The sequence below is a fragment of the Columba livia genome, chromosome 20, assembly GCF_036013475.1.
Source record: "Columba livia isolate bColLiv1 breed racing homer chromosome 20, bColLiv1.pat.W.v2, whole genome shotgun sequence".
NCBI lineage: Eukaryota > Metazoa > Chordata > Aves > Columbiformes > Columbidae > Columba > Columba livia.
This window is the reverse complement of record NC_088621.1, coordinates 3,609,855-3,625,328: the sequence shown is the minus strand read 5'-3', so window position 1 is coordinate 3,625,328 and position 15,474 is coordinate 3,609,855. Positions and strand designations below refer to the sequence as shown.

Below are 15,474 nucleotides of genomic sequence, written 5' to 3'. Positions count from 1 at the left end.
AAACAAACATGTTAGCTGAGCTAAAGGGTCTGAGGAATTACACAACAGCTACAACACTGAAACTCAAAACCTTTTCTATCCAGAAGGTAAAACCAACTTTACAGAAAGCACAGATTGAGTCCTGCGTTCACACGCTTCAAAACCAGCGCCCTCACCTGTCAGAGCCCGGGTGGAATTCGGAAAGCAAGGACGGTCTGCGCCGGAGCTGCTGCTGCTGCTGCTGCTGCAAGAGCTGGGTTGCCTGACTGACTTCCAGGTGAGACGAACGATAATCAGGAACCGCAAATTCCTAAACGAAACACACTTCTGATGTTAACAAGAACAAAGGTGCAGACGACAGGATCAAAAGCGTTTGGTGGCACGGAATGATCATTTCCAAAATTATTAAATACAGACCAAGACCGTATCGAGAAAGCCTTATTTCAGCTCAAAAAACAAAGTGGTAGTTCTAATTTCAAATGAACTTCCGAGAGAATAAATACTTATGCTAAGAATTTCACCTAGTTTATTAACTTCTAAGAAAACACAAACGAGTCAGCAGCACAAGAATGGCCTTTGGAAAAAAAAAAAAATCCTTTAAAAATCAATTTTGCAGATCCAACTACCAAGTAGTAAACTGAGAATATAATTCAGCAAGCCTGAGGCAATTTCTTCTGTCACCACCTCAAGACATTTTTATATCAGACACTATTAATTAGGACTAAAAGTCAGACAAGATGCATCTTCTCACTGATAAAAATTTATAATCAAAGCAAAATACAAGACGATTTATTTGTATATATGCATCTTCAATGACCTGCTTTTAAAATTTACATGCAGCTGGCATTAACCAGAGAGGCTCTATGAGACACACAATAGGTTGTTACCCGTAAGATTTAGTTTTTACAAATTATCTAAAAATAAATACGGAGCAAGCCAAAAAGCTCCAATTCTTGAATTTCCTTTTGCAAACATGTGAGTAGAACAAAACATCTGAAGTGTCTGTAGCAGGAGAGTTTCATTAAAACAGGGGAAACCAGAGCTGTTCTGACACCAACAGCTTAGTCCTCTGCAGCCTAACGTGCCAGAGAGCTCAGGGTGGCAGAATAAATGCTCGGCAGAAATGACAAGCAGGAGGTTCTTAGAGCTCCATTCCCCTAATTCTGGCTAGCAGAAGGAAGCACTAATACAGTTGATCCAGAAAATAAAAACAAAATCAGAGTGTAACACAAACTTTTACACTTCCGCTTCACATTCTCCACCTTGCACGCAGATTTTGTCGAGCACTGCATTTAGATAATCTACTCCAATCCTCCTTCCATAGAAGGAAAGATGACTATGGGTTCACTTCTTATGCTCCGAGGCCTAAGAGGAGATTAATTCCCCATAAAAATGTAGTACCTACAAATGCCCCAAAAGCCCAGTCTCTCAACAGATTTGTTACACCCAGAACACTGCATTCATATTAAATGTATACTGACTATAGACGGGTTCTTTGCATAATAATAGGTAACACTGACAAGCAGTAGGGCAAAACCTTTAAAAAGCCAAAATTGCATGAAGCTGCAGTCAGGGATTTGAATAATTTCAGCTACAGTATTGCAGGAAGGCATCATTCAACAGGTCATTGCTTCCTTTCAAGGTCACACCTCAGAAGGAACCAAGATCATGCTTCCCAGAAACTGCACCACAGTCAGAGCCTCCAAGAGACAATACGCTTGCACAAGCTGACCCATCAGCCTTAGCTCAAGAGCCAAACTCCAAAGGCACAAACCAAATTGTCATACAGCTTTCTCCAGTCAGGTTTAACTGGGCATGTGTGTCTGCAACTCCGCTGTTTTCAAATGTGATCGACTTGGATTACATCAGTTCAATTAAAAAAAATAAATCCATTTGGCACAGCAAACACCCAAATGATCCTGTCATTTGATTCGTAATCCTCCCGTGTCCTTACCTGCTGGTGTCGGGTGGAGGGGAAGGTGTACTGGACAGAGTGGGTAGCGTAACGACTCTGCTCTGTGCTGAACGCCCCTTGGTTAGGAGGGTAGCCTGAACTTGACATTATCAGAGAAGAAGTCTTCCCAGAGCTGTGAGATCAAGACCAGCAAGCAATCATGTTTCTAGGAAAGCGCCTAAAGGAAAAAAGATCACTGATAAGCACTGAAGTACCAGATGTACTCACAATACACTACAGCCATAGTCACCTAAGCAAAACAACCATTACCAGTAAAAGCTTTTTCCTGATGTATTTATTTAATAGGTTACTCTAGTCTGAAACACGTTAACAGGTCTTAAACAGGCACAAAATGAGACATGTCAGCATTGTCTACACAAAGATTTGAGGATTATATTGTCGGAATACATCACATTACCAGTTACCAGTTGAATTAGGAGGATTTTAAAAGAAAAGTAGGTCACTTTACATAGATGTTAAAGAGGTTATAACGGCCTATAGAGGGACTCTTTATTTACAGTAAATTTAGTTAGCACAACATAAAGTTCACTTTCATTTCTTCTACAGAGTTTTTGGATTCTATGAACTGTTTCTTACTTTCAGATTCAGGTAGTTTTAGGGCTGTTTTACTCAATGCCACCTACAGCTCATTAAACCACAGTGTATTAGTCAGGCCCTAAAATACTATTAGCATCTAACCGCAGCTTACAGAAGCAGTTAGTTTAACGAGGCAGTCACAAAGGAAAACCAACACTATTGCAATTGACAGCACAGGTTGTCTCAGATGGGATGCCAAAAACTGAATATACTCTGAAGCCTTAAAACAATCCTGCTTAGTTGACATGTGATGACTACTTTGCCTCTATTGTATTCTCCAGCTACAGATTAACAGTGAACACTGAAACACATACTGATCTGGGGAAGGGTTTGAATACTGAAAAAACCCTGCCAAGTTCCCTAAAAATGTCCAAGCAGCTAAGAAGTGGTGGATAGTTTCAGAAGACATTGATTAAACACTGCACCCATCAGCGCTTTGAGCAGGTAAATCACAGCTCTAACCAAAACAGCAGGACATACATATTTTTAAAATACAAGATATTTCTTTCTGATAGCTCAGAAGATGTAATCCTTGGAGCCTATGTATTAAATACAAATTCTATCAGACCTGCAGCAAATTCTCAGCCTCCAGTCCAGGGCAGAGCAGGCGTATCAGACCTTCAAATAAAGTACCTGTTGATCCCTGCCTCGACGGCTTCATTTTGAAGCACATTAATCTGCAGCCTTTCACAAACATCACATGTAAAGTTATATTTCTGAACTGTATTTTCCATTAACAATCAACAGACAAAATCAGCTTAGTAAAGGATCAGACACAGCAAGCTATACAAACAGATCTGAAAGTTTATCCAATATATTTTACCATTCCTGTTTGGTTTGGGGGTTTTTCTCCCAGCTCTCCATCAAACACAGCAAGCTTTACATGTTGGACTATCAGAATAACGGGACAAATTTAGATTTACCTCTTAAACTTGAATTTCAGATACAAAAAAAATAAAGAAAAAGACTTAGTTTCTCTTTCAAAGCAATACTACAGATCCCTAATTTTGTGCTTTATAGTACCTATATATCTATTATAGGACCTACAATTCATATCCAAGTGACAAGTTCTAACAGAGAGTTCTTCACCATTAACATTTATTATACTTCATCATTCATACTGCATTCATTAGAGTTACATCTTTGCCAACTCCGTGATGGTCTAATTGGTCTGAGTCACGTGCTTTCCCCTGAATCAAGAATCACTGTCAGAAAGCAGCAGTTTTAGCTAATGCACACTGTGTTAGCTGCCAGCTATAGTACCTGAACACTCCAATGAGTCAGAGCCTTTCTGCTTAAGATTTCTCAATTACTTTCTTTTCTACCAGTTCATCCAGCCATTTTCTGAACTAGTGTAAAATCTCAGCATTCACAACTGCTTGTTGCAAGAACTTCTACAGTTTAGTGACACTTTGCATGAGAAACCACCAGCTTTTGTTCACTCTGGACCTGCTGCCTTCCTTTGACGTCTCTAGTTTTGGCATTGGAACAGACCAAACATCTATTTCCTATTCATTTTTTCCCCCTGTTGCATATGTGATTCTGCAGGCTTCTATCATACACCTTTATCTTTCCATGCTGAAGAATCCCAGCCTACTTGGCTGTTCCTTGTCAACCACCTCCAAGCCTCCTCTAGTTCTGTGATACCCATTCTGAGGCACTAGGAGCCAGAAATGCACACTGGATTCTGGGAAAATATCCATAAACACTCACACAGAATCACAGAATGTTAGGAATTGGAAGGGACCTCGAACGATCATCTAGTCCAATCCCCCTGCCGGAGCAGGAACACTCCTCCTGTTCTTATTCTTTTCCCTGATGTGCTGACCTGTGAGGCAGATCTGAAGAATCTGAGGATGCAGAGGGGGCAGGGGAGTAACCACTTGAAAAATCACACATGAATATAGACCAACCGGGGCATGACTCAAGGTCCTTTCTAGTTTATCTCTGTCAAGTTCCATCTTCTCCTTATTTTCTCAATATTCAGCCAAACTCACAAGTTGATCATCAACCCAGGTGCTGAAAGATCGATCCACACTTTGTGTGATGTTATAAAGGCCATTTCTCCATTCACAAGAACTTTAGTGTACAAACTGTTACGTTTCCCTGAGGACTCTTCGTCTTGAAATCTTCATTGAAAGAATCTTTCACAACAAGCAGCAATGAGAGGTGCTGAGTGTCTCTCCAGATTCTGTGCTAGATGTGGAAAGGGAGGTACAGCGCACAAGCATGAACATCCTCCATCCATGCAGCAATGCTAACTCAAACCCCTTATCTCATAACCTCCAAGTTTTACATAATAAATATGAAAACATTCAGTCTAATGGCTTTCCTGCTGAGAACTGCAAGTATGATCATGTTCATAGTGCCATAATAATAATATTTTAAAAGTGAAACAAAGAAAAGCTGCCAACAGAAGGCAAGAGAAACAGCATTAGAGGATATCATTGTGTTCACTAAGAGAGGTGGGAAGTGAAGGAAGAAAATACAAGAAAAAAATGAAGTTATCGATGGTGGGGGTGCATTCTTCTTCCTCGCTGGGGGAACTGACACAACAGCAGGAAGAGATAAGGGTAGCAACAGTAGAGGAAAATACATGGTTGCAGATTGGCAATAACAAGGTGAGGAGGGAACTAAAATATGGGCATTCTGCATATGATCTCATTTCTTTCAACACAAAACCAACACTGTAGTACAACGATATATAAAATGACATTAAAGTGCAATATTCCCTCCCTCTAAACCTCTTGTTACAGACATTTATATGTGCCTGCACACTGTCCTAATTTAACTTCTCTATATACCCTGCAGAACCCATCTTATCTCCCAGACTGCTATAGCAGGAGCTTATTTACACTTATTTCTGCCAACATTTGCCTGTAGATTTACCATTGATATTTTGCTCATCTTTCCCTGTCTTACTACCTTAATTCTGCAATTGTGGATATAAGTACTTGACTTCAACTCTTATTTCTCTGCAGGCAAACTTTCATCTAAAAGCATCTGCCTCTCTCTTCAGCATCTGCTCACATGTAGCCAGTGAACACAGATTATTCTTCCATCAATCTATTTCTTGGTCAGCTTCCTGCTGTAACCTCTGCAAGTTCCATATGTTCAGATTATGCTTAAATATGACAGTCTTTTTGCATAAATCTGTAATTGTGTGCGTAGACTCTAAACAAACTCATCCAGGCTTTCCTCACCGCTGTATCCTTCCATTAGTCATGAAAGCTTCACCCAGCTCCACTCAGATCCAACCAGAATGCTCCTGTAAAGCTCCTCACTATTAACTCTCTGCTCTCTGATCCTTCCCCCGGTTTCCTCTGCCAGAAAACAGGCTGCTCATCTTCATTTTCAGCACCCTTGACAAATTACAACACAAGGAATCAGCTTCCAACTGCTCAGTTAACGACAGCAAGATTATATTTTTCAGTCAAATATCTTCATACCTTTTCATGTTATTCCGCAAATTTCAGAGGTTTCTAATATAAACATTTATAAAAACCGTTATAGACTTTGGAATTGTGACTTCAATGTCTCACAAAGGTATTAGGCTGTGAATACTTTCATGCAGCTGCCAACCAGGCTGGCAAATTGTCTGTCTCACTGAATACTGACGATTAGAAGGAGCAGCAAGAAGCATTTCTTGGTTCATACTTCAGAACCTGCTCCATTCTGCTGTAGTGTTCCACTTCACTGACATTCCCAGACTCTGTGGTAAAACATATTATGCAATGGGGAAACCCAGCAGCGCTGAATGGATAATATTAAAAAAATAGTAATAATTCCAGGAGAAGTAAGAGTAAAGAGTCAAAAAAGAAACTGTTAAGTCTGAAGATACTTAGCTGAGGAAAAACAGTGACAAGAGTAACAGTTTCAGGAACCGTGAAGAGATACTGGGCCCTGTGGTATTTTGAGCTTCTCAGCCAAGGAAATGATTTAACAATGTTTATTTCTAAAGGTATTACGATATTTTTCTCTTCAGCCAGCTCAAACTACCGAACAAATCCAATTCAGGCTTCCCCTTAAAAGCTACTGTTCACATTTACATTTGCCATATGTGGAGAATTTTGAATAAGTTACAAATTATTTAGAACTGGTTATTACAATGGCAACAGTCATAGCATAATTCCCGATTTGTTTTCTATGAGGCAATACTAATTTGGACAATATCTCCTGATCTCCAGATCTCAAAATGCCTCAGAAGGAAGCAGAAGTACAGACCATCTTCAGCATACACATGGGAAAATGAGTCACAGAAAGGTTAAGAAATCTATCAAAAACTACCCAGGAAACAGGCAATGACTAAATCAGAAATAAGACTCGAGTCTTGCAGCACTTAAGCAGACAAAAGCTAGTGCTGCCTGAGAAAAGCAGTTCTTCACTCGGGAAAACACAGCAGGTTAAAAACTGTGACTATTTTTAGCAGGGCAGTTCCCCAAACCCATCCAGGCTGTGACCTCACCAAGGGTGACGCCGGCAGAAGGGAAGGGGTCGAGGCCAGAAGGATGCGGAGTCACCTCCTTGCTGTCTGCGGAACCACAGCCTGGGATTCCCGTTCCCCTTCACCGATAAAACACCCGTCTCATGGGTAGAATCCTTTTCTCTTCACATATATGAAACAAGCCAACATTTCCACATTTAGAGTCATTTTCATGCCATCCTGAAGTACTTAACCAACATTTGCTAATTAAATTTCACATCCTTCTGGGAATTTTCCTCGTTTTTGAGCAAACTAAGTGTGATATAAAGAGCGCAAAGAACTAGACTACAGTCATGTAAGGCTTAAACCGAGTTGGGGGATTTTGTTTTTAAATCAGCAGCCTCAGTAAATTAAGCTCTGATGTAACTAACCTATGGCAGAACAAGGAAGGCTCTGCATTATCCAGGGGATCCACGATGAATCACAAAATTGATTCAGGGATATTTATTCAAAGTTTACTCTAGTGGGAGTAAATGGGGCACAGTCCAGTTGGAGGCCTGGATCTAGTGCAGCGCCTCAGGGGTCAGTACTGCGGTCTATATTATTCAATATATTCATCAACGATTTGGACGAGGGAATATAGTGTACTACCAGCAAGTTTGCTGATGACACCAAGCTGGGAGGAATGGCTGACACTGGAAGCTGTGCTGCCATCCAGAGACCTGGACAGGCTGGAGAGTTGGGCGGGGAAAATGTAATGAAATAGAACAAGGGCAAGTGTAGAGTCTTGTATCTGGGTAGAAACAACCCCAGGTTCCAGTATCAGCTGGGAAATGACCTATTAGAGAGCAGCACAGGGGAAAGGGACCTGGGGGTCCTGGTGGACAGCAAGATGACCACGAGCCAGCACTGGGCCCTTGTGGCCAGGAAGGCCAATGGTACCTGGGGAGGATTAGAAGGGGAGTGGCTAGTAGATCGAGAGAGGTTCTCCTTCCCCTCTACTCTGCCCTGGTGAGACCACATCTGGAATATTGTGTCCAGTTCTGGGCCCCTCAGTTCCAAAAGGACATGGAACTGCTGGAGAGAGTCCAGTGCAGGGCAACAAAGATGCTGAAGGGAGTGGAGCATCTCCCGTGTGAGGAAAGGCTGAGGGAGCTGGGGCTCTGGAGCTGGACAAGAGGAGACTGAGGGGTGACCTCATTCATGTTTACAGATACACAAAGGGTGAGTGTCAGGAGGATGGAGCCAGGCTCTTCTCGGTGACAACCAATGATAGGACAAGGGGTAATGGGTTCAAACTGGAACACAAAAGGTTCCACTTAAATTTGAGAAGAAACTTCTTCTCAGTGAAGGTGACAGAGCCTGGCCCAGGCTGCCCAGGGGGGTTGTGGAGTCTCCTGCTGTGGAGACATTCCAACCCGCCTGGACACCTTCCTGTGTAACCTCATCTGGGTGTTCCTGCTCCATGGGGGGATTGCACTGGATGAGCTTTTGAGGTTCCTTCCAATTCCTGACATTCTGGGATTCTGTGAAACCACAACTATAAAGTGGGTTTCAGGATAAAGTCTCAGCCTCATCACCCTCCTCAGCTGACTGGGCTCAGATACAATCAAGTCTAGATTTTAGCCAAAAATACAATAAGGTTAAATATGACCTTTTTTTTAACTGTACATAAGAGCAAAGCCCAAGTCTATTCAGATACTCCAAAGGCAATGCACCAGGGCCTTCTGGAAACAGAGTTTATTGTTACAACATTTATGATTGAGATGTTCTATTTCACAAGGAATGCAACAATATATAAAAATGTAACTCCTAATTGAGGTTCACGGAACAGCCTCTAGATCACAGAAAAAGGCAAAGAGTGGAAGAGATCTTGAACTACAAACGGTGTAAGTAAACCTTTATATCTGTGAGAAAAACAACAACAAAAATCAACAAAACAAAACAAAACACAGAATGTCAAGGTTTCAGAAATACCTAAGTCTGACCTTTGAGACCACAGTGAAACATCAGCAACCATAGAAATATTTATTAATAAGAGTTTTGGGAATAACGTTCCAAGAAACCTAAACCATGAAATGACACTGATTATATGTGAAAATTCCCACTTTCCAGACACCCCTTCTCTGTCAACACAGCATTTCACACAGCAGAAAAACAGGAACAAGAGTTGAAGAATATGAACCCGAGACAAAATTCTACAGTGGCTAACAAAGCATATACATTTCTTTTTGCTTAAACTAATTCCTCTTCTTTTTTTCCCAAAACTGCTACTAATGAGGTGAAGAGCACAGCTGAACAGTAATAATATACCTGTTTGCTGAACAGCCCTTGAACTTGTAATGAACTTACATGGGCTTCACTTTCTAACACTGACAAACAGGACAGGAATCAATGGGTTTCCTAGTTAATTTATATTCATGTTTGTTAGACATCTTCCTTGAAACGTGAATGTATTTTAATCCATTTAGGAGAGCACATGCTTTCCAAATCAGCCTTGAGTTCTACCCAGGAACCCACCAGTAATGGCCCAGCAGATGTTTCAGGTGCAGCCAGGGAACGGTAGTTGGGCTCTTTGCAGCTCTCCATGGGACTGTGACTTCACCAAGACTACAGAGAATTACCCAAATGCACTTTCCCTGCAGCACAGCATACGGCACAACTGAACGTATGGCACAAGAGGAGGTATTAAAAGAGACATCATCCTACTTTAACCATATTTTACCTCATCTTTTTTCATTTATAGGGAAAGCCCTTGCCATCTTTGTGAATATGTTTTCATTTTCAGTTTTACCCAAGACTACTCACTCAACATGCACCAAATGTGTAAGTCCTGGTCCACAGTTTGCCCAGGCAATCTGCCTGCACAAAAATTTCATTTCTGATTTTTTTTACTGCTGAGATTTACCAACAATACGATTTTTCAGAGATGGTTGGTGCATCTCTGTACCAATACAGTATCTTAATTTTGCAATACCCTCTGTTATCATAAGTAGGTGAAGTCACTGACTTCAAAACCACACAGACCAACATCCTCCTTAAGCCTGAAGAAAAAAACCTGCATATCAAATCAGTCTGGGAGTGGCAACATCACAGGAGTGGTTTAGATGTGAAGCTATTCAAGGACACAGAAATCTCTGTCAGGATGCTGGGAGGAAACATAGCTCCAAGGTAAGACTGAGCTTTCTGCGTGCACATCAACTCACCCAACTCCAGCCCCAGTAGGCCCAGACTGCGGGAGTTATTTAACAGATGGGGGATAAACACTGAACAAGCACGGAAGAGGAAGGGAACATCACAAAACATCATTAGTAGAGGGAGAAACACTGAAGGAGAAACTAAAATGGAAGATAAAATCAGCAAGTTCCTGGCTATTTGCATAATTTAGAAATAGCACAAAGTAAATATTTACAGGCAGCAGTCCAGCATAGGTCAGAATTTTTATCTGGAACATTTGCAGAGGGACAAGGTAACAGTACAGTTAATAGTTTGCCATTTGAAACACTGATTCAAATTTGACTAAAGAACATAAATGACTTGAAGAGTTCAAGACTGGCATCCAGGAAACGATTGTTTGCATTATGAAACCACTGGCTGGTTATTAGTCTGTTCTCAAGACTGTGCCATGTTGCAGTGCACCTGCATGAAGCACAGATCCCTTCCAGCTCTAACAATTCTTAAAATCTTCAATTTAAGTAGCTACACACACCACAATTCCATAAACTATTTTTGATCATGCAAGAAAACCTTCTTAAAAACATTTTCCAGGCAAGCATAAAAGAAGAGGAATAAAACATTTCAGCAAAACTTTGGCTGAGAGCTGTGAAAGAATATGTTAAATGCCAACATTAAGAACATAATACAAAAAAAAATTCTCTGATACAGAAGACTTTTCAGTTACTTTAATGAGATTAACAGTAGTCGAAACAGAATCAGCTTCCCATCCCTGTAATCATCTCTCACTCTTGCTGTAACTGAAAAATTAAATAACTTAGAAGATGCAGTTAGAGAAGCACAAGAACTGTGGAAAGGGACTAGAGGGGGAAACTGAAAGGAAGCTTTAGTGTCTGTCCCTACTTTTATCACAGTTTTTGAGAGAGCTTCCTAGATCCCTTTAGATCACAATGAAAAACATGCATGCCCCAAAAGAGCAACTAGAATGAGTGGCTGTAGGAGATAAAGTGTATTTAAAACAAATCATCAGCAGCACAGTGTGGAAAAGTGAATATACTCCAATTTTGTATATGTAATTTAAATCTGGAGAGTTACTTTTAATTGATTCATACAATAACTAACAAGCTAGAGACAAGTAACACTTGTGGAAGGAAACACTTGTAATATCCTCTCCACACACTAAAAAACGCACGTTATAACTCTTAAAAACAAGATTCCAAAATGCTGCTCTTTCCCATGTTTCAGTAACAAGTTTAGGTATTCTAGTGACCAATATCAAACAGTACATTTCAAACAGGCAAATTATGCTGCACGTAAGGCACAACAGAACTTTTTTTCCTGAGAAGCCTATACTATATCACATAGAAAAGCGACGTCAAGAAAAAAATTAACTATGCTTTCGCAAAAAGGGTCACTGTAGTTGGCTTGTTTCCTCTGAACTTTTGAATCCTCGGGGTAAGCACGAAGGTCTTTCATCCCTCAAGACAAGACACTAGATTGCAGCTAACAAGAAATCCACTTCAAATATTACATACTTCCTTTCCAAATGTCAAGGTTGTTTAGTTAATCAGGAATAACAACATTCTGCAGTTCCAGGGCAAAATTGTAACAGATCTGCAGGGTCCTTACATGCAGTGACACAACACTATGTGTCCACTTACTGAGGCACTTAAGCTGTGCCCATGGCCATCCTACTTACCACAATAATAATGCTTTTTATAATAGCACTCTTTTTTTTCCCTCAAATCATACTGCCTTGTATAAAAATCCCTACCCAGGCTGTAGCAGTTCATAACTAAAGGGCTATACCTAAAAATACTGCATAATATAAGAATGCTGCCACAAAACCACATATTTAGAACTAGACATCCCCTTCTCATAGTAATAGGTTGTCCTTTTATTATTATTAGGTTACAACAATATTTACAGTCATGAAAAGGCAAAACATTCGTTAAGACCCTATCTGTGAAACAAGAAACAGGTTTTGGACAACAGATTGCTCAGACTACCTACTTACTTACTTGAGCCTGTCTAACAGTACACACGTCCATCTAGAATCTTGTCTAACTGCAACCGACCTGATATCCACAGGTTTGGGTTTTTTTAAATACAGAAAAACCACCAAGCACAAAATTCTTCACCATCAAGTCAGAATAATTCTAGAAAAAAAAGCCACTTCCACTCTGCCCTTCAGCAGCTCAGAGATGACAGAAGCTGGGGATGTTTACAGGTCCTATATGAATAATTCAGCGTCAGCATCAGCAGCAACTCCCCAGCACTGACAGCCCCCCCGTGGGGCCCGGGCTGCGCTGCACCCCAACCCCAGCGCGACAGCAACAAATCCTCAGCAACACACCCACTCGAGCGTCCAAGGGGCCACTTTTGAAGAACTGGCCGTTCTTTAGAAATTTTTAATATATATATATATTTTTAACTTGCACTTCTACCTACCTACAGCACGGGGATGAACACCCAACGCACCGGTGCTCTGGGATTCCTCCAAAAACTTCCCCGCAAGGGGCATTTCTCCCCCCCCCCCCCCCCCCCCGCCGTCCCCCGCCCCCTCAGGACCTTCCCACACACAAACCGCGTAAATGGAGAAAAAACCCCGCGGGCAACCGGGCATCCCCCGCCCCAGCCCACACCTGATCCGCCCACCTCCCTCATCCCAGGGGGCTTCCCCAAGGGCCCCCCCCGACTCCAGCGTCCTCCCCCCGGGGACGATAGCGGCTCTCTCCTCGGTGAGGAGGGAGGAGGAAGGGATGGCTGGGGCCCCCGCCTCTTCCCCCTCCTCCTCCTCACAGCGGAGGTGCTAGGCCCCGCTGTCCCCCCGAGCCGCGCCGCCCCCCCGCGCCGCCCCGCCGGGCCCCCTGCCCTTACCGACGGCGCGGCGCTGGGGAGGCCCAGGCGGCAGGTTCTGGCGGGGCTAGACGGTCGCGGCGTCTCACCTCAACCTCAGCGCCACCGCCACCGCCATCTTGCCTCCCCTCCCCCGGCTCGGTGGGCTCCGCCCCCTCTCGCCAGGTCCTGGCAGTTACCGAAAAAACAGCGATGCCGCGGTTCGGTGGTTTCTACCGGTCCCCACGTCTCGCCCCTTCCCCCCGCCATGCCGGGGTGAAACGTTTCTCGGGCAGCACCCGCTCGTAAGAAGCCCCGGGCAGGCTTGGCGGTGTGAGGGCGGTTGTTATGCTCCTTCCAGGACCCGCTGGCCGGTGCGGCGGGGAAGGGTTCCCTCCCCCTCCCCGCTGAGGGGGCTCGCGGCGGGAGGGGGGGGCGGCCGCCATGAGGCGAGCGGGTCCCGGCACCACCGGCCGCGGCTGCTGAGGGACCTGGCAGCTCTCCCGGGGATGTTCCTGACCGGAGAGGCGGGAGAGTTGCAGCGCCTCGCTCTCTTTCACCGCATTACGGGCAAATCGATACAAATTTGCAAGAACTGATAACGGGGCGTGGGGAGGGGGCACCGCGGAGCCCCCGGGCCGTGCCCGTGAATGGCGCCCCTGGAGCCGCGGGCACCTCAGAGCGGGAACCCGGCCCCGCCGAGCCCGTCCCGCCCCCCGGGCTGCGGCCCTGTCACCCCCGCGCTGTCACTGCGGTGCCTCTGGCGACCAGCGACTGCTGAAAAATGTGAGGTTTAAATTAATCTCGAATGTTTTTTTTTATCCCCCCTCCCCCGAACGAGGGGTATCTCAATTGGTCCCCGCTTTTTCAATAAGGTATTTCAAATCTGCGTGGCGTTTTACTCGCAAAAATGTAGTTCTGTGTGTGCTAAGATGATGAATCCCTTATCAGGTTTACTATGGAAAAAAAAATACCATTAGACAGAATTAAATTACCTCATTGTTGATACAACTGACATTAAATACTGGAAGTCATAACCCACATTTGCGGGTTGTGTCCACACAGTTATTTATTCAGACTCATAAAGCAGGGGCTCACCCTGGGGCAAACAGCATTACTTATAACTCATGTATTGTACCGAGTACGTAGTTACTACAGGGGCTGAGTGAAGTTACATGGCACTCTGTGAAGTGCCACATCAAGGTGACATGACATCTCCAGGCTGAAGTGTTTGCAGTGTTTAATCCCAACACATGTGGCTGCCTCCATTCCCTGGGAAGTGTCCAAATAAAAAGTCTGCAGGCAAGTCAGGTTCACGCTTTGTGAGGTCTTTGCTGCTCTTCAGATACCGAATTCCTCTGAATTCTTTTCACCGTTTTATTTATTAAACCTACCTAGCTATCATACTCCACCATTGCTGACTTAATACATTTGTCTCCCATATTGCCTGTTCGTCTTGAAAAGCAGTTTCTAAGCCATTGTGTATCCAATTGCCTTTTTATGTTTATTTTACTACTTCCTGCCTGCTTTTGCTCTGCAACCTTCTCCAGAGGTTGACTTCACTGCGAAGACACATCCAAACGTTTGGGTTGTTTTTTTTCCCCTTGCAGCCACACGAAGGACACCCAGCAGACAGCACAACGTGACTGAAGAGAAGCTCCTCTTGCCCCACTTTGGGGTTTCCCTGAACCCGCGGCTCTTCCACAGCGGTGCAGCGCAAAGATCAAAGGTACAACACGCTGAAAAGCTCAGCTTTTGTCACTATTAGTTATTATTTAACGCACCAGCAGGGTCACCGGCCTCCCCGCGGGAACCGCCCCCGCTCACACCCTCCCGGGCAGCCCTGGAGCCGCGGAGCCGGGGCACGTTTCCGCGACAGCGGCCGAGCGGCCCCGCCCCGGGGCGGGGCAGAGGGGGGAGGGGATGGGTGGGTTGGGCCCTTTCATGCCCCGGAACCTTCCCGCCGCCTCTCGCGTTTCCTGCCGGAGCGGCGCCGGTCGCCATGGCAGCGGGGCCGTGGTGCTGGGGACCGGCGGCACTGCTGCTGCTCCTCGCGCCGCTGCTCGCGCTGCTGCTCGGCGGCGCGCGCCGCTGTTACGCGGCTGCCGTGGCTCGCGCGTCCCTGAGGGGAACGGCAGCGGCGCGGGCGGGCGGCGTGCGCGCGCTGCTAGTGACGGCGCACCCTGATGACGAAGTCATGTTCTTCGCCCCCACGGTGCTCGGCCTGGGCAGGGCCGGTGCCCGCCCCGCGGTGCTGTGCTGCTCCGCAGGTGAGGGGGGACGCGCCGGGAACGGCGGGACACCCACCCCCGAGGTGCCGCCGCCGCCCCGAGAGGCCGGGCTCCCCGCCCGTGACGTCACGGGAGGGCCGCCATGACGCCTTCCCGCGCTGTGACGTAAACCCATGGCTGTGACGACAGCAGCGGTCGTACCGTGGGGCGACCCCGCGTGTGAGGTCACCGTGATGCCACACGTGATGTCATCGGTGTCCTGAACCTTCAGGCCTGTG

General features: G+C 44.9%; 2 protein-coding genes across 8 annotated transcripts in view; one reads left to right on the top strand and one right to left on the bottom strand.

The window, feature by feature from the left end:
* The window catches only part of NCOR1 (nuclear receptor corepressor 1), a 59,510-nt gene extending 46,345 nt beyond the window's left edge, over window positions 1-13,165 (bottom strand). For 4 of the 5 annotated variants that reach the window (XM_065036310.1, XM_065036312.1, XM_065036313.1 and 1 more), the window contains exons 1-3: window positions 13,008-13,165; window positions 1,934-2,111; window positions 156-289 (exon numbers count right to left, since the gene is read on the bottom strand). In XM_065036310.1, the coding sequence (XP_064892382.1) occupies window positions 156-289; window positions 1,934-2,041 (242 nt within the window). In that variant the 5' untranslated portion in view covers window positions 2,042-2,111; window positions 13,008-13,165. The remainder of the gene's footprint in view (window positions 1-155; window positions 290-1,933; window positions 2,112-13,007) is intronic. The other variant, XM_065036311.1, reaches the window with a different exon arrangement.
* A 1,568-nt stretch (window positions 13,166-14,733) lies between these two features.
* Window positions 14,734-15,474, top strand: part of PIGL (phosphatidylinositol glycan anchor biosynthesis class L) — a 49,484-nt gene continuing 48,743 nt past the window's right edge. Inside the window, exon 1 of one of the 3 annotated variants that reach the window (XM_065036394.1) lies at window positions 14,734-15,235. In XM_065036394.1, coding sequence (XP_064892466.1) covers window positions 14,968-15,235 — 268 coding nt within the window. In that variant the 5' untranslated portion in view covers window positions 14,734-14,967. The remainder of the gene's footprint in view (window positions 15,236-15,474) is intronic. The other 2 variants (XR_010467266.1, XM_065036393.1) reach the window with 2 other exon arrangements.